Below are 25,273 nucleotides of genomic sequence, written 5' to 3' on the forward strand. Positions count from 1 at the left end.
TTGCACATTTAACATGCTCGTAGAAATGAGGTAGGACTGATTTAAGTTTCCCTGCATTGAAGTCCCCGGCCACTAGGAGTGCCGCCTCTGAATGAGTGTTTTCCTGTTTGCTTATGGCCGTATACAGCTCATTGAGTTCCGTCTTAGTGCCAGCATCGGTTTGTGGTGGCAAATAGACTGCTACGAAGAATATAGATGGGTCCTCTCTTGGTAGAGTGTGGTAGCGTCAGTTTGTTTTGCTCCTGTATTGAACACAGATCATCCCGTCTTCAATTTGATCTAATATATACATTTAAAAATACCTAAAGTTGTATTACAAAAGCAGTTTGAAATGTTTTGGCAAAGTATACAGGTAACTTTTGAGATATTTTGTAGCGACGTTGCGTAAGTTGGAAGCAGTGTTTTTCTGGATGAAACGCGCTAATATAATTGGACATTTTGGATATATATTGACGGAATTAACCGAACAAAAGGACCATTTGTGATGTTTATGGGACATATAGGAGTGCCAACAAAAGAAGCTCGTCAAAGGTAAGGCATGATTTATATTTTATTTCCGCGTTTTGTGTCGCGCCTGCAGAGTTTAAATATGCTACTCTCATTGTTTACTGTTGTGCTTTCATCAGATAATAGTATCTTATGCTTTCTCGAAAAGCCTTTTTGAAATCTGACATGTTGGCTGGATTCACAACGAGTGTAGCTTTAATTTGCTATCTTGCATGTGTAATTTAATGAAAGTTAGATTTTTATAGAAATGTATTTGAATTTGGCGCTCCGCATTTCCCCTGGCCATTGGCCATGTGGGACTCAAGCGTCCCGCCTACCCCAGAGAGGTTAACTTGGGTGAAACGTTTCAGGTAGCCTTTCACAAGCTTCCCATATTAAGTTGGGTGAATTTTAGCCCATTCCTCCTGACAAAGCTGGTGTAACTGAGTCAGGTTTGTAGGCATCCTTGCTCGCACACACTTTTTCAGTTCTACCCACAAATGTTCTATAGGATTGAGGTCAGGGCTTTGTGATGGCCACTCCAATACCTTGACTTTGTTGTCCTTAAGCCATTATGCCACAACTTCGGAAGTATGCTTGGGGTCATTGTCCAGAAGACCCATTTGTGACCAAGCTTTAATTAACTTCCTGACTGATGTCTTGATGTTGCTTCAATATATCCACATAATTTTCCTACCTCATGAAGCCATTGATTTTGTGAAGAGCACCAGTCCTTCCTGCAGCAAAGCACCCCCACAACATGATGCTGCCACCCCCGTGCTTCACCGTTGGGATGGTGTTCTTCGACTTGCAAGCCTACCCCTTTTTTCTCCAAACATAATAATGGTCATTATGGCCAAACAGTTCTATATTTGTTTCATCAGACCAGAGGACATTTCGGCAAAAAGTATGATCTTTGTCCCCATGTGCAGTTGCAAACCGTAGTCTGGCTTTTTTCCAAATCAAATCCAATTTTATTTGTCACATACACATGGTTAGCAGATGTTAATGCGAGTGTAGCGAAATGCTTGTGCTTCTAGTTCCGACAATGCAGTAATATCCAACAAGTAATCGAACTAACAATTCCAAAACTACTGTCTTATACACACAAGTGTAAGGGGATAAAGAATATGTACATAAAGATATATGAATGAGTGATGGTAGAGAGCGGCATAAGCAAGATTCAGTAGATGGTATCGAGTACAGTATATACATATGAGATGAGTATGTAAACAAAGTGGCATAGTTAAAGTGGCTAATGATGCATGTATTACATAAAGATGCAGTAGATGATATAGAGTACAGAATATACGTATACATATGAGATGAATAATGTAGGGTATGTAAACATTATATTAGGTAGCATTGTTTAAAGTGGCTAGTGATATATTTTACATAATTTCCCATCAATTCCCAATATTAAAGTGGCTGGAGTTGAGTCAGTGTGTTGGCAGCAGCCACACAATGTTAGTGGTGGCTGTTTAACAGTCTGATGGCCTTGAGATAGAAGCTGTTTTTCAGTCTCTCGGTCCCAGCTTTGATGCACCTGTACTGACCTCGCCTTCTGGATGATAGCGGAGTGAACAGGCAGTGGTTCGGTTGGTTGTTGTCCTTGATGATCTTTATGGCCTTCCTGTGACATTGGGTGGTGTAGGTGTCCTGGAGGGCAGGTAGTTTGCTCCCGGTGATGCGTTGTGCAGACCTCACTACCCTCTGGAGAGCCTTACGGTTGTGGGTGGAGCAGTTGCCATACCAGGCGGTGATACAGCCCGACTGGATGCTCTCGATTGTGCATCTGTAGAAGTTTGTGAGTGCTTTTGGTGACAAGCCGAATTTCTTCAGCCTCCTGAGGTTGAAGAGGCGCTGCTGCTCCTTCTTCACGATGCTGGCTGTGTGTGTGTGGGTGGACCAATTCAGTTTGTCTGTGATGTGTATGCCGAGGAACTTAAAGCTTGCTACCCTCTCCACTACTGTTCCATCGATGTGGATAGGGGGGTGTTCCCTCTGCTGTTTCCTGAAGTCCACAATCTTCTCCTTAGTTTTGTTGACGTTGAGTGTGAGGTTATTTTCCTGACACCACACTCCGAGGGCCCTCACCTCCTCACTGTAGGCCGTCTCGACGTTGTTGGTAATCAAGCCTACCACTGTTGTGTCGTCCGCAAACTTGATGATTGAGTTGGGGGCGTGCGTGGCCACGCAGTCGTGGGTGAACAGGGAGTACAGGCAGTTTTCCCATGAGGTCAAGCAAAGAGGCACTGAGTTTGAAGGTAGGCCTTGAAATACATCCACAGGTACACCTCCAATTAACTCATTGTCAATTAGCCATCAGAAGCTTCTAAAGCCATGACATAATTTTCTCGAATTTTCCAAGCTGTTTAAAGGCACAGTCAATGTAGTGTATGTAAACTTCTGACCCACTGGAATTGTTAGGGGGATTTTCACATCTACAGTAGCTGGGCTATTAAACTACCATTTTGTAAATAAAATGATATATGGAGAGTCTATTGTCCTGAAACATTGTTTGCATGATGGGCTACACCTGCTACAGTCCACTTGTGAAAAAAAAAAATCTAAATGCCTACAGCTGTCTTTCACCACTGTAAATAAAAACACAGCATCTAAAGTGGTACAAATATATTATTGAATTCAATTTTTTTTAAAGAAGCTTGTTACATTCTTCATTGCAACCACAATGTCACAAATAATTGAACACACACACACACACACACAAGCATATTAACATGGTAAAAACATTCAAAGCATTTTTCGTTAGGGCAAATCTGATCTGTGAGAATCGAAGGGGCTTTAACATAATTAAATACAGGGTTAATAATAGTTGGATAACAGATCAGCTCTCGTGAACACATTAAGAGGCGGTTTCTATCTTCAATATAATCACTAATTCAGAAGGTTAAACCCATAGGTTTTAGGCCTGCAGCAGGTTATGGGAAAATGCGTTTCAATTCATAAACCATCGGTATACTGAAAATCTCTTATTCTGAGCAAGGAACTTAAACATTAAACATTAACTTTCTTACATGGCACATATTGCACTTTTACTTTCTTCTCCAACACTTTGTTTTTCCATTATTTAAACCAAATTGAACATGTTTCATTATTTATTTGAGGCTAAATTGATTTAATTGATTTCATCTATTATATTAAGTTAAAATAAGTGTTCATTCAGTATTGTTGTAATTGTCATTATTACAAATCCATTTTAAATATCGGAAGATTAATCAGCATCTGCTTTTTTTGTCTTCCAATAATCGGTATCGGTATTGAAAAACCATAATCGGTCGACCTCTGTTAACAACGTCATAGTTAAGAACAGAGCAGCGTAGCCTAGTGGTTGGAGTGTTGGACTAGTAACCGGAAGTTTGCGAGTTCAAACCCCCGAGCTGACAAGGTACAAATCTGTCGTTCTGCCCCTGAACAGGCAGTTAACCCACTATTCCCAGGCTGTCATTTAAAATAAGAATATGTTCTTAACTGACTTGCCTGGTAAAATAAAGGTAAAAAAAAAATATATAAAATATGGAAGAAAGTGAAACCTATTCTAACAAGAACCAATATCACTCACTAAAAACAAAATCCTTGGATAGCTTTTCAGAATTTTTCACAAATAAATTGGTCTAAATAGAAAACTAAAGGCATAGAAGCATTAGAAAAAAATATAAAAATGCTTTAATTATCTTAATGTTGAAAGTGCGTGGGTGACGTAGAGAAAAATGGTTTGAGGCCATGTCTTGGCTGATTATCCCATGATGTCAAGCAAAGAGACACTGAGTTTGAAGGTAGGCCTTGAAATACAACCACAGGTACCCCCCATTTGACTCAAATTATGTCAATTAGCCTATCAGAAGCCTCTAAAGCCATGACATTTTATGGAATTTTCCAAGCTGTTTAAAGGAAAAGTCAACTTTGTGTATGTAAACTTCTGACCCACTGGAATTGTGATACAGTGACGTATAAGTGAAATAATCTGTCTGTAAACAATTACTTCAGGTCAGATTCAGTTGATTTGATACAATGTTGCACTTCACTAGCATAGCTCAAGTCAAGACAGATAGAAAAGGGAGGATGACAGGCATAGATGTGATTGATAAAAACAGTATTTTGATTAGTATTATCTACCGTTTTTGTCAGCTTTATGTAAGGCTATTTTTACTTAGTTGACAATAGAGTTATAGACCAAGTGCTCATTTAGGCTATTTAGCCGCCAATGATCCCGGTGTATCAGCGTGTCTATACGGCAGAGGCTTAGTTGAATTAACTTTTATCATTATGATTAACCACATGACAATGATTGAGAAACTAAACTGCTATTATTTAAATCAAACTCTTCCACGAAAATGCACATATGAAAATCCTAACTGACATGCAGATCAGTAGAAATGGATCATAGAAGTAGATATTTTGTATGCTTACCCAAACCTGAAATTCAGGCACTGCCTATGAAGTCTATAAAATAATTGCCTCCACCTTTCTATGGTCATGTAAGGTCCTTGTAACGTAAGGCTCCTTTAGTCCATTATCTGTCGTTCTGCCCCTGAAGAAGGCAGTTAACCCACTCCACTGTTCGTAGGCCGTCATTGAAAATAAGAATTTGTTCATAATTGACTTGCCTAGTTAAATAAAGGTCAAATATATATTTTTGAAATTGCGGAGTGAACTTGAACTTGTGCTGAGGACAGACAGCCTCTCAGACTAATACATTATTTTCATCGGTGCTTCAAGGATTTTGAGTCAGACAGACCAAGGAGACTCGGGTGACAGTACAGAGTCTCTGACCCCTAACCTCTTACCCTAAACTACTGATTGCAGGGAACTTCAGAGCACGCATAGCTACATAAAGACATATGGGCTGCACTAGCTGGGTCATTCCTACTGAGTGGTGCCTTTTCTGTCCCCAGGTGTTAATCATAAACTTCCACAAGAAATAGAAGCCATAAAAGTAAAAAAATATTCAAAGCATTTTGTAGTCCTAGTAAAATTCCCTCTCATCGATAAAATGTTTTCACAATGTTTGTATTGAATATTCATTTAAGATTTTCTGTGTGTCCCTGAGATCACTTTCCATCTTGCTAGTTTGTTGTAATTCTCCATTTAAGAAAACAACCTACTTCCTACAATGACACCACACTCAGGAAGTGACAATTTCTTTGGTGGAAAAAACTATGGTGCAAAGCTAAATAAATTGAAACACTCAAACATTAAGTGTTTAATGTTATTAGTCTGTATGTCCCCCTCAAATGTCCACCCTATTGGCCTAAATTACAGAGAAAAAAAATCTAAATTCCATGCAAGAAATTGCCATGAAACTGAAGATCTCGTACAAAGCTGTGTACTACTCCATTCACAGAGCAACGCAAACTGGCCCTAACCAGAATATAAAGAGGAATGGGAGGCCCCAATGCACAACTAAGCAAGAGGACAAGTACATTGGAGTGTCTAGTTTGAGTGAGAAACAGATGCCTCACAAGTCCTCAACTGGCAGCTTCATTAAATAGTATCTGCAAAACACCAGTCTCAAAGTCAACAGTTGGGATGCTGGCCTTCTTGTGGTTCATTTAACAAAACCATGGGAAAATGTAGTTTTTTTGTAGGGTGTTTCGATAAATGCAGAAAATCAGGTCTGTGGTAAACACAGGCTTAAGAGATTTTAGCTACACGCTTTGTTCTAACATCACCTTTGTGAATTTTGAAGTATTTATGTAATTAAAAAACACAAAAGCTTAATAATTCATAATGATTTCCGTGTGTAGCAGTGTGCACACATTTCCGAACTGAATAAGTTAGATACATTCAGAGTTCAACGACTAGCCCCTCGCTTCGAGGTTTTGGCAGTAGCTGCATGCTAGCGAAAACTCTTGAAGCCAGACTAGTGTGTAGTCAGTAGCCATGCCCAGCAGAGCTGCATTCAACTAGCTACTATAGCTATTATCTACCTGGGTTTGGTCGAGGTTCTCTCTGGAGTTTTCCTCTTTGAAGCTTTCTCTGAAGTTTTTTTTTATTTTCTGATGCGTTATCCTTTTTCTCCTCGAATGGTCGGAGTTTCTTTTGCACTAGGTTCGCCTGACACCATGAATGATTACGCCGAGACCTCCTTGAGTAAAGATGAGAATATCAAAATTAATCTAGACAGGGGAAACGGCTTTAAAATAATCACTGACAATACAACGGCTACCACTTCCACAAAGTCAAACTTCATGACACGTGTTTTTATTTTTGGACTTAATTTAAAAAAGGTTAGGTTTACAATCACACTTTAAAAAGATACGTTTTAGAAATAGGCGGGGTTTCTGACTTTGTGGCTATGGTAACTAAGTGAGTCGCTAAAGCGTGATGAGCCAACCCGGATAACGCTGTGCCAATTATGGGACTTCCGATCACGGCCGGTTGTGACATTTACACAACCCTGGTCTGTTGTGACGCCTCTAGCGCTGCAGTGCCTTAGCTGCGGAGTCGGAGATTTCCGAGATTCCAGTTGTTTTGAACGCGATATTAGCTGCCTGCAGACGATTGTGCCTGACTAGAAATACAGGAACTTTGGTAAGAAGTTGATGTTGTGCTTTTCGGTCAGTGCATGTTTACACACAGATATTCACAAATGTCGAGGTTGAATGTTCAAAGGTTTTATGTAATGTTTAAAGGTTGTATATTGTGCTGATAAGAGTAGAAATGTGCATATTAAATCAGGCTTCAGTGTATAGTGGCGAGACTACTCTGACAGTGCAACACAGTTTTATTCCTGCCACTCTAGCACTGGAACAACGCAGGTAGCGATACTTTTTGATACACTAACTAATTTAACTGCTATATCAACGGATTTAACAAGACTCATCTTGCTGAATGTCACAAGCTAGAATAAGATTGCTGGCTACAATGTTGCAGACAGTTCGATCACTGTGCTCGAGGCTGCAAGGCTAGGCTAACTTCGTTGAGTCCATATCGGGGCAGACAGAGTTTATGAGCTAGTTAATAACCAGATTGAACTATTTAGCCAGTGGACTACTAGGCTTTGATTTTAACATCTGACAGTGGTTGATATTTATCATCATGGATCAACTTTAGGCTGTACAGCCCTTCTAGACATCTGGAGTTTGTCTCTGCATCTTGGATGCAACGTGGCACATACCAAACTAAAGTGAAAGACAGTGATTTCATTGTGCATTGTACACACACGTACTGTCGTACTGTTCTGGCCTATCTATTCCACTGATCTGATCCATGGGGTAGATAATATATCTCTAGCCATGTAATGTAGGACACATGTGTTACACCTTTGGCTTAGGGCTGTGGACCCGTGAGCACACAAACAAACCTTTATATTTATTTATTTTTAGCCCTTCCAATTGGTAGTTAGTATTGTCTCATTGCTGCAACTCCCGTATGGACTCGGGAGATGCGAAGGTCGGGAGCTGTGCGTACTCCAAAACACAATCAAACCAAGCCGCACTGCTTCTTGACACAATGCCCACTTTACCCTGAAGCCAGCCGCACCAATGTGTCGGTGGAAACAAGTACACTGCTCCAGTGTCAGCGTGCACTGCACCCGGCCCGCCACAGGAGTCGCTAGTGCGCAATGGGACAAGGACATCCCTGCCGGACAAACCCTTCCCTAACCCGGACAATGCTGTGCCAATTGCGCGCCACCCCATGGGTCTCCCGGTCACGACAGAGCCTGGACTCAAACCCAGAATCTCTTTAGACCACTGCGCCACTCGGTAGGCCACACACAAACAAACCTACCCGTGTAACACCTGTCCCTCTCTACCAGCAGAGATGATCAACAGCCTGTTCTTGATCAACCCTTCGGGGGAGATCTTCCTGGAGAAGCACTGGAAAAGTGTGGTCAGTCGGTCGGTGTGTGACTACTTCCTGGAAGCCAAAGAGAAGGCTCTGGAACCTGAGGACGTTCCACCTGTCATACACACCCCTCATCACTACCTCATCAGCATCTACAGGTCATGCATGCAGTGTATTAGGAATGTAATTCAGACCCCTTGATTTTTTCCCCACATTTTGTTACAGGCTTATAAAAAAAAATCTTCAATAGTTTTTTCCCCTTAATCAATCTACACACAATACCCCATAATGAACTAGTGATATGTTATAAAACAGAAATCGCATTTACGTAATTATTCAGACCCTTTACTCAGTACTTTGTTGATGCACCTTTGTCAGCAATTACAGCCTCAAGTCTTCTTGGGTAGGCTGCTAAAAGCTTGAAACACCTGTCTTTGGGGAGTTTCTCCCATTCTTCTCACAGATCTTCTCATGCTCAGATTGATGGGGAGCGTCGCTACACAGATATTTTCAGGTCTCTCCAGAAATGTTCAATCCAGTTCATGTCCAGGTTCTGGCAGTGCCACTCAAGGACATTCAGAGATGTGACCCAAAGCCACTCCTGCGTTGCCTTAGCTGTGTGCTTAGGGTCCTGTTGGAAGGTGAATCTTCTCCCCAGTCTGATATCCTGCTCCAGAGCGCTCAGGACTTCATCAAGGATCTTGCTGTACATCTTTCCCTCGATCCTGACTAGTTTCCCAGTCCTTGCCGCTGAAAAACATCCCCACGGTATGCTTCATCGTAGGGATGGTGCCAGGTTTCCTCCAGATGTGACGCTTGGCAATTCAGGCCAAAGAGTTATTGTTCCTCATGGTCTGAGAAGTCCTTTAGGTGCCTTTTGGCAAACTCCAAGCGGGCTGTTATGTGCCTTTTTCTGAGGAGTGGCTTCCATCTGGCCTGATTGGTGGAGTGCTGCAGAGATGGTTGTTCTTCTGTGGAGATGGGAGAACCTTCCAGAAGAACCCTGGAGTTCTGTCAGTGACAATCAGGTTCTTGGTCACCTCCCTGACCAAGGTCCTTCTCCCCCGAATGCTCAGTTTGTCCAGGCAACCAACTCTAGGAAGAGACTTGGTGGTTCCAAACGTCTTCCATTTAAGAATGACGAGGCCACTGTGTTCTTGGCAACCTTCAATGCTGCAGAAATGTTTTCTACCCTTCCCCAGATCTGTGCCTTGACACAATCCTGTCTTGGAGCTCTACGGACAATTCCTTCAACCTCATGGCTTGATTTTTGCTCTGACATGCATTGTCAATTGTGGGATCTTATATAGACGGGTGTGTGCCTTTCCAAATCATGTCCAATCAATTGAATTTACCACAGGTGGACTCCAAGCTGTAGACACATCTCAAGGATGATCAATGGAAACAGGATGCACCAGAGTTCAATTTTGAGTCTCATAGCTAAGAGTCTGAATACTTGCGTATATAAGGTAATTTCTAAAAACCTGTTTTCGCTTTGTCATTGTAGGGTATTGTGTGTAGATTTGAAGGGAAACAAATAATTTAATCAATTTTAGAAAAAGGCTAACAAAATGTGAGAAAATGTGGGATTCAGAATACATTCTGAATGCACTGTATGTATACATAGAAAGACACGCTCGAAACACACACACACACACACACACTTCAACAGCTACAGGACGCACACTCACACCTCTTCATCTGGAATTTATATCACTATTTAAGAAACCGTCATATATCCAAAGCCAATGTAAAAACCTGCTCACTCAAGACAGACCGTTTTAAGGTCTGTCTTTATTAGTGTGTTTTTTTTATAACATTTGTTTTGTATACAATGTATGAACGTTGCTTCACACATTTTATTATTACAGGGACAAGCTGTTCTTCCTCTCTGTCATCCAGACTGAGGTTCCTCCGCTGTTTGTCATTGAGTTCCTCCACCGCATCGCAGAGATGATCCAGGTCTGACACAACTCTAAACCTGACAGATTGCCAGCATTAGTTCAACCTGACTAGTTCAACCTGGATTATACCTGGATTACCTACACTATTTTACAACCAGTAATGTTTAAGTGTGTGTGCGGTTTTTTTCTGCAGGACTACTTTGGGGAGTGTTCGGAGACAGTAGTCAAGGACCACATGGTGATGGTGTATGAGCTGTTGGAAGAGATGCTTGACAACGGGTTTCCCCTGGCAACCGAATCTAACGTCCTCAAAGAGATGATCAGACCACCCACCATCCTCAGATCTGTTGTCAACACACTGACAGGTCGGAAGTTTACATACACTTAGGTTGGAGTCATTAAAACTCGTTTTTCAACAACTCCACAAATTTCTTGTTAACAAACGATAGTTTTGACAAGTCGGTTAGCAACTTTTTTCAGTGGGCATTGCGTATACTCACTACTTCATCCCTACTGATATCAAAGTAGTGTAGTGGAGGTATACGACTGATCAATTATGTAGTACAGTAGAGAAATAATGCACAAAATAGACTACACAATTTTTAAAGAAATGTACCTTTATTTAACTAGGCAAGTCAGTTAAGAACAAATTCTTATTTTCACTGAGGGCCTAGGAACAGTGGGTTAACTGCCTGTTCAGGAGCAGAACGACAGATTTGTACCTTGTCAGCTCAGGATTTGAACTTGGAACCTTTTGGTTACTAGTCCAACGCTCTAACCACTAGGCTACCCTACTGCCCCAATCACAAAGCATATTCACATGCACACAGCCTAGTTTCAGCAGAATATCATCTGCAGGCAGCAAGAGTGTGTAGCTCTTGCTGCCTGCAGGTTTTGGCATGGAACAGCTCACAGAAGAATGACATCGGTAGCAGGTAGGGTAGGAAAGATGTTTCAACTAATGATATCCGCCAGTAAATGCTAACTTAGGCAACAATGGTTATGCAAACCAGATATTGAAACAGTTTAGTCCAAAGTGTTATTTGTGTTGCTGCAATTGTCGTCATGCGCATTTGCATCAGGGCATAGACATGGATGCTCCTGGGTGGACAAAGACCCACCCACTGGGGAGCCAGGACCTGACAGGCCCACCCAATCAGATTGATGTGGTTTAAGCATTGTTGTGGACTTGGTTCAAACTTTAGTTATTTATATAAAAAAAATACGTAATTTTGAGAGTGAAAATCTGAAAAATATATAGGAAAACATTTTTTTTTAAATCGGATTTTTCAGACCGGTGCATTTCCGTCGCGGGGTGTGCCGTTTGGGAACCTTTTGGCAAAATTAGCTTATACCCACTTCTCCAGGCACCACTACACCACTGCATAGGGCTGAGGGAAAGACAGCAGTTACACACTGCATTATGTTAAAGGATAAGCAGTCCATAAACTGGGACATAAAAAGCCAGTAGGTTCCAATCATAACAATACAAAAACACAACCGTTAAGCATTTCCCAAGATAAATCTATTACTATTACTTCACATTGCAAAAAACATTTCACATTTAGCACACAAAGTAACGGGGACCTAAAGTTTAAAGTGGAACTGACAGTACTTTGTCTGTCAATGATCACAAGTCAGTCATAATGTGGCTAATAGGCGTATCGGTCTTAGGCACTGCATCTCAGTACTAGAGGCGTCACTACAGACCCTGGTTCGATCCCAGGCTGTATCACAAGTGGCCGTGATCAGGAGTCCCATAGGGTTGCGCACAATTGGTCCAGCGTCGTCCGGATTAGGGAAGGGTTTGGCCAGGGTAGGCCGTCAATTGTAAATAAGAATTTGTTCTTAACTGACTTGTCGAGTTAAAGGTTAAATCAAATAAAAAATACAATTATTTAGCAAGCTAAAAACCCCTGAGTCTATCGTTAGCTAGGTAGGATAATTTCATGTCATGCCATTGGAGGAGTGGGTGACTGACTGACTTTTCTCCTCATATTGTCTTTTGGTGGTTATACACAGCTACGGATGCAGGTTTCATTTCGTCAAGTTCTTGCAGGCTAACCAACTGTTATCCGGTTAGCGTATCTCTTGCATTTGCAAATTCACTCTGATTATCTACTACGATTTCAGAGCACTCCATCTGAATGTGGCAGAGCGCAGAACAACTGATACATTTACAAATGCTCAACAACCGCTGAATATGACTGGTGTCAGTAAACGTAGGCAAAAAAGTAATAGTTAGTCAATGCTTTAGATAACAACATGTAAACAGCCTAACCAGTTCTGCTTCTGCGAGTAAAATGGTCAGAGTGAGGTGTTTTCTCATTTCTGTTTGGAAGTAGCAATCTAGCCAACTTTTGTCAGTTAGCTTGGGTGCTTGGTAGTGACAAGCATGCATTGGCAGGCAAGTTGCAGAAGGACGAGGAGACTACAATTCCCCGTTGTTTATCAGTGCAATTTTTACGGCCAGCTAGCTGAAAAAGTTATTTGGCAGTAAAAATTGCACTGATAAACCTCAATCAATCTAATTTATTTATAAAGCCTTTCTTACATCAGCTGCTGTCACAAAGTGCTGTACAGAAGCCCAGCCTAAACCCCAAACAGCAAGCAATGCAGGTGTAGAAACATGGTGGCTAGGAAAATCTCCCTAGAAAGAAACCTAGAGAGGAACCAGGCTATGAGGAGTGGCCAGTCCTCTTCTGGCTGTGCCAGGTGGAGATTATAACAGAACATGGCCAATGGTTCACAAAGAAGGGCACCTACCTATTGGGTAAAAACAAAAAGCAGACATTGAGTTTCCCTTTGAGCATGGCTGTTATTAATTATACTTTGGGTGGTGTATCAATACACCCAGTCACTACAAAGATACAGGCGCCCTTCCTAACTCAGTTGCCGGAGGAGGAAGGAAATCGCTCTGGGATTTCACCATAAGGTCAATGGTGATTTTAAAAGAGTTTAATGGCTGGGATGGGAGATAACTGAGGATGGATTAAAAACATTGTAGTTACTCTACAATATTAACATAAATGACAGAGTGAAATGGATGAAGCCTGTACAGATTAGAAATATTCCAAAACATGCATCCTGTTTGCAACAGGGCACTTAAGTACATATTGCAAAAAAAGAGGCAAAGAAATGCACTTTTTCATCCTGAATACAAAGTGTGATGTTTGGGGCAAATCCAACACTTCACTGAGTACCACTCTTCATATTTTCAAGCATGGTGGTGGCTTGTCATCGGCAAGGACTAAGGAGTTTTTTTAGGATAAAAAAAAAACAGAAAAGAGCTTAGCACAGGCAAAATTATAGAGGAAACTTGGTTTAGTCTGCTTATCAAGGCAACATTGAATGTTCCTGAGTAACTTAGTTACAGTTTTGACTTAAATCGGCTTCTAAATTTATGGAAAGACTTGAAAATGACTGTTTTGCAATGATCAACATCCAACTTGACAGTGCTTGAATCATTTTTTAAATAATGGGCAAATATCATACAATCCAGCTGTGCAAAAGCTCTTACAGCTATAATCGCTGCTAAACATGACTCTAACATGTATTGACTCAGGGGGCTGAATACTTATCTAATGAAGAAATATTAGTGTTTTATTTTCCATTAAATTGTTTTAAATATTCTTCCACTTTGACATTAGAGTATTTTGTGTAGGTCGTTGACAAAAAATGACAAATCCATTTTAATCCCACTTTGTAACACAACAAAATGTGGAAAAAGTCAAGGGGTGTGAACTTTCTAAAAGCACTGTAGGTCGAGATAAAGTGACTAGGCAACAGGATAGATAATAAACTGTAGCAGCAGCGTATGTTATGAGTTAGTTTAAAAAGTGTGTTTGTGTGTGTGTTCCAGGGACCAGTAACGTTGGAGACACGTTGCCAACTGGTCAGCTGTCGACCATCCCGTGGAGGCGGGCCGGAGTGAGGTACACCAATAATGAAGCTTACTTTGACGTGGTGGAGGAGATTGACGCTATCCTGGACCAATCAGGTAGGAGAGGTACTGACTTGTCCACCGGCACCACGGTGCAGAGATCCCGGAAGTCAGATCCAGAGGTTAAGCTGTGTTATGATTGGTTAACAGGTACAACAGTGTTTGCAGAGATCCAGGGCGTGGTCGAGGCGTGTGTCAAGCTGTCTGGTATGCCCGACCTCACACTCTCCTTCATGGTGGGCCCCCACACACACACTATATCAGGGTTGGGGTCCATTTGAATTGAAGGTAGTCATTTCAGGAAGTGATTTAACTTTAATAAAATAATGGAAATAATAAATAACTTTTGAAAGTTACTTCTTGAATTGATTTCCTTCAATTCAAATTGACCACACACACACACATATACATGGGTGGCAGGTAGCCTAGCGGTTAAGAGCGCTGGGCCAGTAACCGAAAGGTTGCTGGTTCGAATCACTGAGCCAGGAAAGTGGAAAAATATTGCCGCTCTGCCCTTGAGCAAGGCAGTAAACCCCCAACAACAACTGCTCCCCGGGTGCTGTGGACATCGATTAAGGCAGCCTGAGACATTTCGGGCTGAATGCATTCGGTTGTGCAACTAACTAGGCATTTCCCTTCCCACACACAGAGAGAGAGCCCCAGTGTATTGGTCTATTCATACTGCATTTTGTCGTTGCAGAATCCTTGTCTCCTTGACGATGTGAGTTTCCACCCATGTGTTCGCTATAAACTCTGGGAATCTGAGCGCGTCCTCTCCTTCATTCCCCCTGATGGGAACTTCACCCTAATGACCTATCACGTCAATGCACAGAAGTAAGGCTTTAAACTCTGACCCCTAATCCTAACACTACCCTGTCTATTATTTTCAGTCTGGTAGCCGTCCCAGTTTAATAATAGTATTGGTAATATTCTATTTATTCTGTTATATTCTATGCAGTCTTGTAGCCATCCCAGTGTATGTGAAGCAGAGCATCAGTTTCTTTGAGTGTGGTTCTGATGGCCGTCTGGACGTGACCGTTGGACCGAAGCAGACCATGGGGAAGACGGTCGAAGGGGTGATGGTCACGGTCCACTTGCCCAAAACTATCCTCAGCATCAATCTGACTGCCACACAGGGCAGTTACACATATGACAATGGTACAAAGGTAACTACACACCTACTACCCTGTTACCTTGTAACCTCTAACCCCTGAGCCTAACCACTACACAGAGTAGCTATACCTACGACCCTATTTCCAAGTTAGACCAGGTAAACAGCAAATCAGCAGATATTACTATTAACAAACTTCTCCATCTCACAAGTACCCCTGAACCTAACCCCCCCCCCCTTCTCTCTCTCCCGCGCTCTCTTCTCTCTAGTTGTTGGTATGGGACATTGGAAAGTTGAACCCACAGAAGCTTCCTAACTTGCGAGGTAGTCTGAGTCTGCAGGCTGGAGCCCCCAAACCAGAGGAGAACCCCAGTCTGAACATCGACCTGAAGATACAGCAACTTGCAATATCAGGTACCCCTGACCTGTAACTTTTGTCCCTTTCAGCCTCTCCCCATTGTTGGGTTATTCCAAATCGGTTCCTACTACCTAGCCCCCTTGTAGATCTGGAGGAATTGGATAAGTAGAAGACTTATGGTAATAGTTTAGTCTTGCCTCCTTATTGACTGTTGAAATGGGACCATATTGCTTCCATTGATCCAATTTTCATAGATCTATGAGTGGCTCAGTAATAGGTGCTAGGGGTAAATTTGGAATTAAGCTAATCTTTCTCTGTGTCTTGGCAGTAAAGTTTATGGTTTTGGGGGTAGTAACATGCTCTGTAAAAGGTTGTATTGCCATAGTAATACTGCATGCTAAATATCAATGTATACTCAGTTTATTAGGTACACCACCCCGTTCACGAAAATGGTTCACTCCTACAGACAGTGAGCCGTGGCTGTGGCTTGCTATATAAATAAAGCAGTCAGACAAGCATCAAGGCATTCAGTTACTGTTCGATTGGACGTTTGGAATGGGCAAAACGAGTGACCTAAGCGACTTTGAGCGTGGTATGATCGTCGGTACCAGGCACGCCAGTTTTAGTGTCTCAGAAACGGCCGACCCCTTGGACTTTTCATGCATGACAGTGTCTAGGGTTTACCGAGAATGGTAAGACAAAATAAAAACATCCAGGCAGTGGCAGTCCTGTGGGCGAAAACAGCTCGTTGATGAGAGGTCAAAGGATAAATGCAAGCTAACATGCAAGTCACAAATAAGCTAATAACGGTGCAGTACAAATTCTGAGAACGGCATCTCAGAATGCACAACTCGTCAGTCCTTGTCACAGATGGGCTATTGAAGCAGACAACCACACCGGGTTCCACTCCTATCAGCTAAAAACAAGAAGAAGCAGCTGCAGTGGGCACGTGATCACCAACACTGGACAATTGAATAGTGGAAAAACATTGCCTCCTCTGACGAATCCCAGCTCCCGATGAGTCATGCTGATGGCAGTCCGGATTTGGTGTAAGTATCATGAGTCCATGGCCACATCCTGCCTTGTTACAGGCTGGTGGTGTAATGGTGTGGGGAATATTTTCCTGGCACATGTTAGGCCCTCTTGATACCAATTGCGCAGCACTTCCATTCCCCGAAAAATCCAGGTTGTTCTGGAGACATAGGGGCATCCTACACTGCACTACACTGAAAAATATATATAAATGCAACATGCAACAATTTCAAAGATGTTATTGTTACAATGGTTCATCTTTTAAAAAGTTGCAGTGCAGCTTGCATGGTGCCACAGAATTTTATGGCGCGTTTTTTGAGTGTGAACCACTGGTACCATTAATGCTCGTTAGTGATAGTTTTTCCCCGTTGGCGAATTGAACCCCTGTCTCCCGCGTGCCCGCAATCTCTAGTACAGACCTTATTGAAGGCTACCAAATGCTTCTCAAAGATGCCCTCTGGGGATCAAACTAGCACTAACTAGCATTGTAAATAAGAATTTGTACCTTAACTGATAACATATGTGTTATTTCATAGTTGTGATGTCTTCACTTCTACATTGTAGAATAATAGTAAAAATAATAAAAACCCTGGAATGAGTAGGTTTGTCCAAACTTTTGACTGGTATTTGCTTAATTAATTTGATTTAATATTATTTAATATTATGGTGGTTCTATTCTATTCCACTATTCCAAGGAAAACGAAAAACCCTCGGGGTTTCCGTTAGGATGGGGACGGGAAATATGACGCTGTACAACGTGATGGTCGGGAGTACAGTACTGGTCTATTTAGCTAAAGAATGTAGTGTCCTGCGGGTGCGCAGGATACCGGGGTTCAATTCCCCGACGAGGCGGAAGGAGTAGGCTGTTCTTGTAAATAACAATTTGTTCTTAACTGACTTGCCTAGTTAAATAAATCCTCTTTAAATAAGACCTACACCACTTTTAACAGCACATTACTCAATACTAGTGAGACTCTTGTCGCCTACGGTAAGCCTACAGTATATCTAAAAAATATGATGTGACTCTCCACCAATAATTGCATATAAAGAGGATTGGAGGATATTTCTGTAATTCAATGATATGTATTCCCGTAGTAATTCTTTATGGATCCATAACTAAATAAACATCAGCATTTTGAAAGAGTATTTTTATTATTTTATGAATGAAAGCATAAAAATGCCATTTATTAGTTACATTGTTTTAGTTTGAACCTGCAGACTGGCACTAAGAACAGAACAGCTGGAACGTTTCCCTAGTCAGTGCCATTATTAGTGCAATGCCCCTTAAAGTGTTGGCAGGGTGGGTGTCCACCCCCTTCCTCCTCCCTTCCCCATGGGCTAGGTCGGTCTTCTGTGCGCGGCTCTGTGGCCCATCCCGTGCCCCCTGCCCTTGTGCCTTGAATCTCGCGCGCTTTCAGTGGATACAGCTGGAAAACTGCAATGCAGTCCCATTGTGCGCCACTCAGGAGCTGTGACCAATATATATTGTCCTGCTAATAACGGGGTTAATAATATATATGTGAGAATATCCAACGGGCTTTTATATAATTCTAAATTAATAATAATAGTCACTTTGTTTAAAAATAACAATATTTTGGAGATTTCGTTTTCAAATAACATAAAATGAGCGAGGAAAAAGGACATTCTTGAACATGGAGTGAGACATTGTTACTAATTTGTAAATCAAGACAGTTTGTTATTTAGGAATATTTATTTCTGTTTTTAGAGGGAGAAAAACCAAAAACCTACAGTCATCTCATGGGTCTCTCAGTTGAGCCCACCACAGGTATTGAAGCAGCATCTGTAACACAGCTATGCAGTGTCTTAGACCATTGCGCCACTCAAGAACTGTACAATGTGACCGGTTGGGAGCAAAATAATCCTAAACACTAAAAGAATAAAAACCTTTGTGTAACTACAGTTTTAGGAAGTAATACTGAAGTTGTGCACAATTATCAGTTTCTATTTAGGTTTGTCGCCCATTCATTGTCAGTTAGAGACACAGTAGGGCCCAAAAGCATAATCAGTTCTCTAACTCCCCATTGCGCTGGTCTGGAGCAATAAAGTGGTGAAGCAGGGTACCGTACTAAACCACAAATTACCTCTAAGTCCCGTGGCGTAAGCTCACAACTTTTTAAAGGAGGAACCACTGTACAGTTCATATAAGTAAAGTAGGCCCCAATCTATGGATTTCACATGACTGGGACTACAGATATGCATCTGTTGGTCACAGATACCTTTTTAAAAAAGTGGTGTGCATCAGAAAACCAGTCAGTATCAAGTGTGACCACCATTTTCCTCATGCAGCGTGACACGTCTCATTTGCATAGAGTTGATCAGGCTGTTGATTGTTGCCTGTGGAATGTTCATTTCTCTTCAATGGCTGTGCGAAGTTTCTGGATATTGGCGGGAACTGGAACACGCTGTCGTACACGTCGATCCAGAACATCCCAAACATGCTCGATAGGTGACATACCTGGTGAGTATGCAGGGCATGGAAGAACTGGGACATTTTCAGCTTCCAGGAATTGTGTAAGATCCTTGCTACATGGGGATGTGCATTATCATGCTGAATCAAGGTAATGGCAGCGGATTTTTGGCACGACAATGAGCCTCAGGATCTCGCCATGGTATCTCTTTCATTTTATCGATGGCAATTGGAATGCACATTGTGTTTGTTTTCCGTAGCTTATGCCTGCCCATACCATAACACCACCACCATCATGGGGCACTCTGTTCACATCTTCACGGTACAGTTGAAAATGGGATTAATTTGTGAAGAGCACACTTTTGCTTCTTGATATGCCACACCTGTCAGGTGGATGGATATTCTTGGCAAAGGAGTAATGCTCACTAACAGGGATTTGAACAAATTTGTGCACAAAATTTGAGAGAAGCTTTTTGTGCATTTGAAAAATTTCTATGATCCATTATTTCAGCTCATGAAACATGGAACCAACACTTTACATAAATTTTTGTTCAGTATAAATGGGTGTACCTAATAAACCTCAGACTCAATGGATAATATGTGTGTCGATAAATGTTACAGTATAGGCGTTTTGATAAATGTGTAAATATATGGTAACTAAAGTTTATGGTAAATCCATGATATAGTTAATCCAAAAACAATCTTTTAGTATTTTGTTTATTTGTCCACTGTTAATACATTCCCCCAAAATAGTGCATGTTAGCGGTCAAAATGTCAAGATAAAGAAAATTCAGTACAGAGCAAAACAAATGGTGATGCGTTTATGTTAACTGTGTTTTAGGACTGAAGGTGAACAGGCTGGATATGTTTGGTGAGAAGTACAAGCCTTTTAAAGGTGTTAAATACATCACCAAGGCTGGGAAGTTCCAGGTGCGGACTTGAAGAGTGAAACCTAAAGGTCATAGGTCAACTAGCCAACGTGCCTAATGCTCTGGGTCAAAGGTCAACTCTTAGACATGCTGCCTGTCAACTATTATGCTCTCTATTTGTAGTTCAGAGCCATGATCGGTCCATTATGACAAATGTCTGAAACTTGTAAAAAGATTCACGTCACAGCAGACTGTTGTGGCTCTGCAACAGCAAACTGAATTGAGCTTTTTACATGCCCAGTGTCAACCCTCCTACCTTATGCCTTTTTATACCCCTATACTCCTTCTATATTAGGGACAGAGCCTGTATTAAATAACTTTGTTGTTTATTTAAATGTTTATTATTTGGATGGAATGGAGTTGTTGGTCTGCGAAGGGAATTGTTTTGGACAATCAACCTATTATTTCTCCTGTATCTGGAATTAAATAACCTCTACGGAATCTCACTGTGTTCCGGCAGAGCCCACCTCTCGCTCTGTTTCTCTTGCTCACTCATCTCCCCTCTTTCTATCTTCTATTTCTCTGCTTTAGCAGGTAAAGATTGAATATCTAGTTTTATATAAAGCATATTTTTTGACCATTTTATGACTAATAACCCTCTAATGCTGAGTAACTGCAACCATGAGTGGAATCTCATTTGGTCATACATGGTGTTAATGAATATACAGGCTAACAATTACTGCAAGTATTAATACATATACATAAAGTCACTACTGCATTTTATTTGCCGTTCTCACCAGGGCCTTTTGGTTGTCCTAATGTTATTTTGCCTACAACCTTCCCACAACATTTTGGGAATGGTGCAGGGTAGTTGCATGGCTTTGGAACATTGTCAGCACAGTTAAAGAACTTGACAAAAAAACATGATTTTCTTTGTATTTCATTACTTTAACACAACGTTTCCTAAAAGTTCAAACATGGTTACATTTAATTTCAATTTTGGTAATGTTCTAGGAACATTCTCCAACTTGTTTGACATTGGGAATGTTCTCAAAGATCAGAGAACATTAAGAATCAATGTTCTTCTGTGGAAATTTCAGTACTTCAGCATAATGTTTTCTGCAGGTTTCCTTATGGTTCTATTTAAAATCATGTTCTCAGAACATTAAGAAAACTTGCCAAAAAAACTCAAAGTAAATATTTTGTAATGTTCTAAGAATGTTATTTAAAAACATGAATTCTCATCGTCAACAAAACTCTCTATCCTCGATCTTGTTAAGTGTGTTGGCCTGAACTTGTTTTCTTTGAAATGGGTTCTGTTTTGAATAGACTAAAATGAACAGCTTTGTATGAGTTAAAAAACATTGCATGCCAGCTCCTTCCTGGTGGTGCAGTGGACGAAATGCACGGATGAAGTCAAGAAGATCATAGGTTAGAATGTCACTGACGGGACGGCATGCCACAATAAAACATTTATGTTTGCATGATTTAATGCTTAAATTAGTTTCCATGAGCCGGGTGCTTGGAGTTCAGAACAGTCAGAACAGTTATCCCAAATGTAAGCTAGCAGTGTAATTAAAAGTCTTAGTGAAAGTTTGGGGTCACAACATTTTAGAATGTTCTGAAACTTATTTTATTACCAAATTATTTTATTATTCAAATAATGTTTTTAAAACCTCCCTGCAAACTAAAATTCAAATGATTACGTTCCCAATAGACATTTTCCCATAGAGGGTTAGAGTAATGTGGTTAATGTGGATGCTACCATGATTATGCATAATAATGAATTAATCGTGAATACTGATGAGTGAGAAAGTTAGAGGCACAATAATCATCATGGCATTTTTCAGGATTATTTTAGAAGTGTTCAGAAACATCTTATCTACACTGAACAAAAAATGTGAAGATAAGCACAACATCTCCTTCGCATTGAGTTGATCAGGCTGTTGACCCACTCCTCTTCAATGGCTGTACGAAGTTGCTGGATAATTGGCGGGAACTGGAACACGCTGTTGTTCACATCGATCCACAGCATCCCAAACATCTCAATGGGTGATATGTCTGGTGAGGATGCAAGCCATGAAAGAACTGTGACATTTTCAGCTTCCAGGAATTGTGTACAGATCCTTGCTACATGGGGCCGTGCATTATCATGCTGAATCAAGGTGATGGCAGCGGATGTTTAGCACGACAATGAGCCTCAGGATTGCGTCTCGGTATTTGCATTTATTTATTATGGATTCCCATTAGCTGCTGCAAAGGAGCAGCTTCTCTTCCTGGGGTCCAGCAAAATTTAAGGCAGTTTATACCATTTTCTTTTAAATATAACAATACATTCACAGATTTCACAACACACTGTGTGCCCTCAGGCCCCTACTCCACCACTACCACATATCAACAATACTAAATCCATCTGAATGTATAGTATCGTGTGTCTGTGCCAATGTTTGTGATGGAATCTCTGTGCGTTCAAATTGCTATTGATAAAATGCAAGCTTACGCCTGCCCATACCATAACCTCACCGCCACCAAGGGACACTCTGTTCACAACTTCGACATCAGCAAACCGCTGACCCACATGAAGCTATCTGCCCGGTACATTTGAAACCGGGATTAATCAGTGAAGAGCACACTTTTCTAGCAATCAATCAGGTCAAGACCCTGGTGAGGACAACGAGCACACAGATTAGTTTACCTGAGACAGTTACTGACAGTTTGCAGACATTCTTCGATTGTGCAAACCAACAGTTTCATCAGCTGTCTGGCTTTCTGGTCTCAGACAATCCCGCAAGTGAAGAAGCTGGATGTGGATGTCGTGGACTGGCGTGGTAACACGTGGTCTGCAGCTGTGAGGCCGGTTGGACGTACTGCCAAATTCTCTAAAACAATGTTGGAGGTGGCTTATGGTAGAGAAATGTATATTAAATTATCTGGCAACAGCTCTGTTGGACATTCCTGCACTCAGAATGTATATTGCACTCTCCCTTTTTAACTTGAGACATCTTTGGCATTGCATTGTGACAAAATGCACATTTTAGAGTGGCATTTTATTGTCCCCAGCACGAGGTCCACCTGTGTAATGATCATGTTTAATCACGAACAGGGTTGTACACAAATTTGTGCACAACATTTGAGAGAAATATGCGCTTTATGCGTATGGAACATTTCTGGGATCTTTTGTTTCAGCTCATGAAATATGGGACCAACACATTTATATTTTTCTTCAGTGTATTCACTTAGAAAGAAAATTACTCCCATCAGTTCATATTGGGCAAAACACAACCTGAAGCAAATGCATCCAAATAAAATTGTATTGGTCACATACACGTGTTTAGCAGATGTTATTTTAGGTGTAGCGAAATGCTTGTTTCTAGCTCTGACAGTGCAGTAATAGCTAAAAATGTCACAACATATACCTAATACACACAAATCTAAGTAAAGGAATAGAATTAAGAATATATAAATATATGGACGAGCAATGTCAGAGTGGCATAGACTAAGATACAGTAGAATAGAATACAGTATATACATACGAGATGAGTAATGCAAAATATGTAAACATTATTGAAGTGACTAGTGTTCCATTTATTAAAGTGTCCAGAGATTTCAAGTCTATGTACACTACTGTTCAAAATCTTGGGATCACTTAGAAATGTCCTTGTTTTTGAAGAGCCACAGATGATGCACTCTCTATTGCACTCCACATTGTCCTTTCCCACCTGGACAAAATGAACACCTATGTGAGAATGCTATTCATTGACTACAGCTCAGTGTTCACCATAGTGCCCTCAAAGCTCATCACTAAGCTAAGGACCCTCAGACTAAACACCTCCCTCTGCAACTGGATCCTGGACTTCCTGACAGGCCGCCCCCAGGTGGTAAGGGTAACAACATACATGCCACACTGATCCTCAACACAGGGGCCCCTTAGGGGTGCGTGCTCAAGCCCCTCCTGTACTACCTGTTCACTCACGACTGCATAGCCAGGCACGACTCCAACAGCATCATTAAGTTTGCTGATGACACAACAGTAGGCCTGATCACCGACAAGACAGCCTTAAGGGAGGAGGTCAAAGACCTGGCCATGATCAAGACAAAGGAAATGATTGTGGACTACAGGAAAAGGAGGACCGAGCATGCCTCCATTCTCATTGACCGGGCTGTAGTGGAGCAGGTTGAGAGCTTCAATTGCTTGGCGTCCGACCTATAGAGGGTAGTTCGTACGGCCCAGTACATCACTGGGGCCAAGCAGGACCTCTATACCAGGCAGTGTCAGAGAAAGGCCATAAAAATTGTCAAAGACTTCAGCAACCTTAGTCATAGACTGTTCTCTCTGCTTCTGCACGGCAAGTGGTACCGGAGCTAGTCTAGGTCCAAAAAGCTTCTTAACAGCTTCTACCCCCAAACTATAAGACTCCTGAACAGCTAATCAAATGTCTACCCAGACTATTTGCATTGACCTCCCCCACCCCCGTACGTTGCTGCTACTCTGTTTATTATCTATGCATTGTCACTTTTTTTACCTACATGTACAAGAATTTCACTAAGGTGTTGTTGTATTCGGCGCATATTGCAAATAAAATGTGATTTGATTTATAAGGAAGTCAGTCAATTGAAATAAATTCATTAGGCCCTAATCTATGGATTTCACGACTGGGACTACAGATATGCATCTCTTGGTCACAGATACCTTTAAAAAATTGTTGGATCAGAAAACCAGTCAGTATCTGTTGTGATCCCCATTTGTCTCATGCAGCGTGACAAATCTCCTTCGCATAGAGTTGATCAGACTGTTAATTGTGGCCTGTGGAATGTTTTCCCACTATTCAATGGCTGTGCGAAGTTGCTGGATATTGGCTGGACTGGCACACACTGTCTTACACGTCAATCCAGAGCATCTCAAACATGCTCAATGGGTGACATGTCTAGTGAGTGTGCAGGCCATGGAAGAACTGGGACTGGGATTTTCAGATTCCAGGAATTGTGTACAGATCCTTGCTACATGGGGCATTGCATTATTATGCTGAAACGAGGTGATTGCAGTGGATGAATGGCACATTTTAGTGTCCTTTTATTGTCCCCCAGCACAAGGTGCACCTGTGTAATGATCATGCTGTTTAATCAGTTTCTTGATATGCCACACCTGTCAGGTGGATGGATTATCCTGGCTAAGGTGAAATGCTCACTAACAGGGAAATAAACGAATTTGCGCACACAGCTTTTTGTGTGTATGGAAAATTTCACTACATGTTGCATTTATATTTTTTTCAGTATACTTAACTTTTTACTACTGTAATACATAATTTAATTTGTTCCAATACTTTTGGTCC

At 41.3% G+C, this 25,273-nt stretch overlaps 1 protein-coding gene across 6 annotated transcripts; it reads left to right on the forward strand.

Moving 5' to 3' along the window:
- The first annotated feature begins 6,680 nt into the window (after window positions 1–6,680).
- LOC124020492 (AP-3 complex subunit mu-1-like) lies at window positions 6,681–23,265 on the forward strand. 6 transcript variants are annotated; one of them, XM_046335742.1, is made up of 10 exons: window positions 6,681–7,041; window positions 8,270–8,456; window positions 10,170–10,260; window positions 10,396–10,567; window positions 14,065–14,202; window positions 14,296–14,381; window positions 14,846–14,979; window positions 15,104–15,311; window positions 15,526–15,670; window positions 19,916–23,265. In XM_046335742.1, exons 2-10 carry the CDS (start codon window positions 8,275–8,277, stop codon window positions 20,014–20,016), a joined length of 1,257 nt encoding a protein of 418 aa, XP_046191698.1. In that variant the 5' UTR covers window positions 6,681–7,041; window positions 8,270–8,274; the 3' UTR covers window positions 20,017–23,265. The 6 variants fall into 6 exon arrangements, with proteins under 6 accessions (XP_046191698.1, XP_046191697.1, XP_046191702.1 ...); XM_046335741.1 differs by having other exon boundaries at window positions 6,682–7,041; window positions 8,273–8,456; XM_046335744.1 differs by lacking the exon at window positions 6,681–7,041 and adding an exon at window positions 7,190–7,268.
- The last annotated feature ends 2,008 nt before the right edge of the window (window positions 23,266–25,273 follow it).

The sequence above is a fragment of the Oncorhynchus gorbuscha genome, unplaced genomic scaffold, assembly GCF_021184085.1.
Source record: "Oncorhynchus gorbuscha isolate QuinsamMale2020 ecotype Even-year unplaced genomic scaffold, OgorEven_v1.0 Un_scaffold_838, whole genome shotgun sequence".
In the NCBI taxonomy this organism is placed as follows: Eukaryota; Metazoa; Chordata; class Actinopteri; order Salmoniformes; family Salmonidae; genus Oncorhynchus; species Oncorhynchus gorbuscha.

Coding starts and splice junctions, on each gene's coding strand:
- LOC124020492 (XM_046335742.1), top strand. CDS start 8,275: ATGATCAACAGCCTGTTCTTGATCAACCCTTCGGGGGAGATCTTCCTG. Junction 14,203..14,295: donor CGCTATCCTGGACCAATCAG/GTAGGAGAGGTA, acceptor ATTGGTTAACAG/GTACAACAGTGTTTGCAGAG. Junction 14,382..14,845: donor ACCTCACACTCTCCTTCATG/GTGGGCCCCCAC, acceptor TTGTCGTTGCAG/AATCCTTGTCTCCTTGACGA.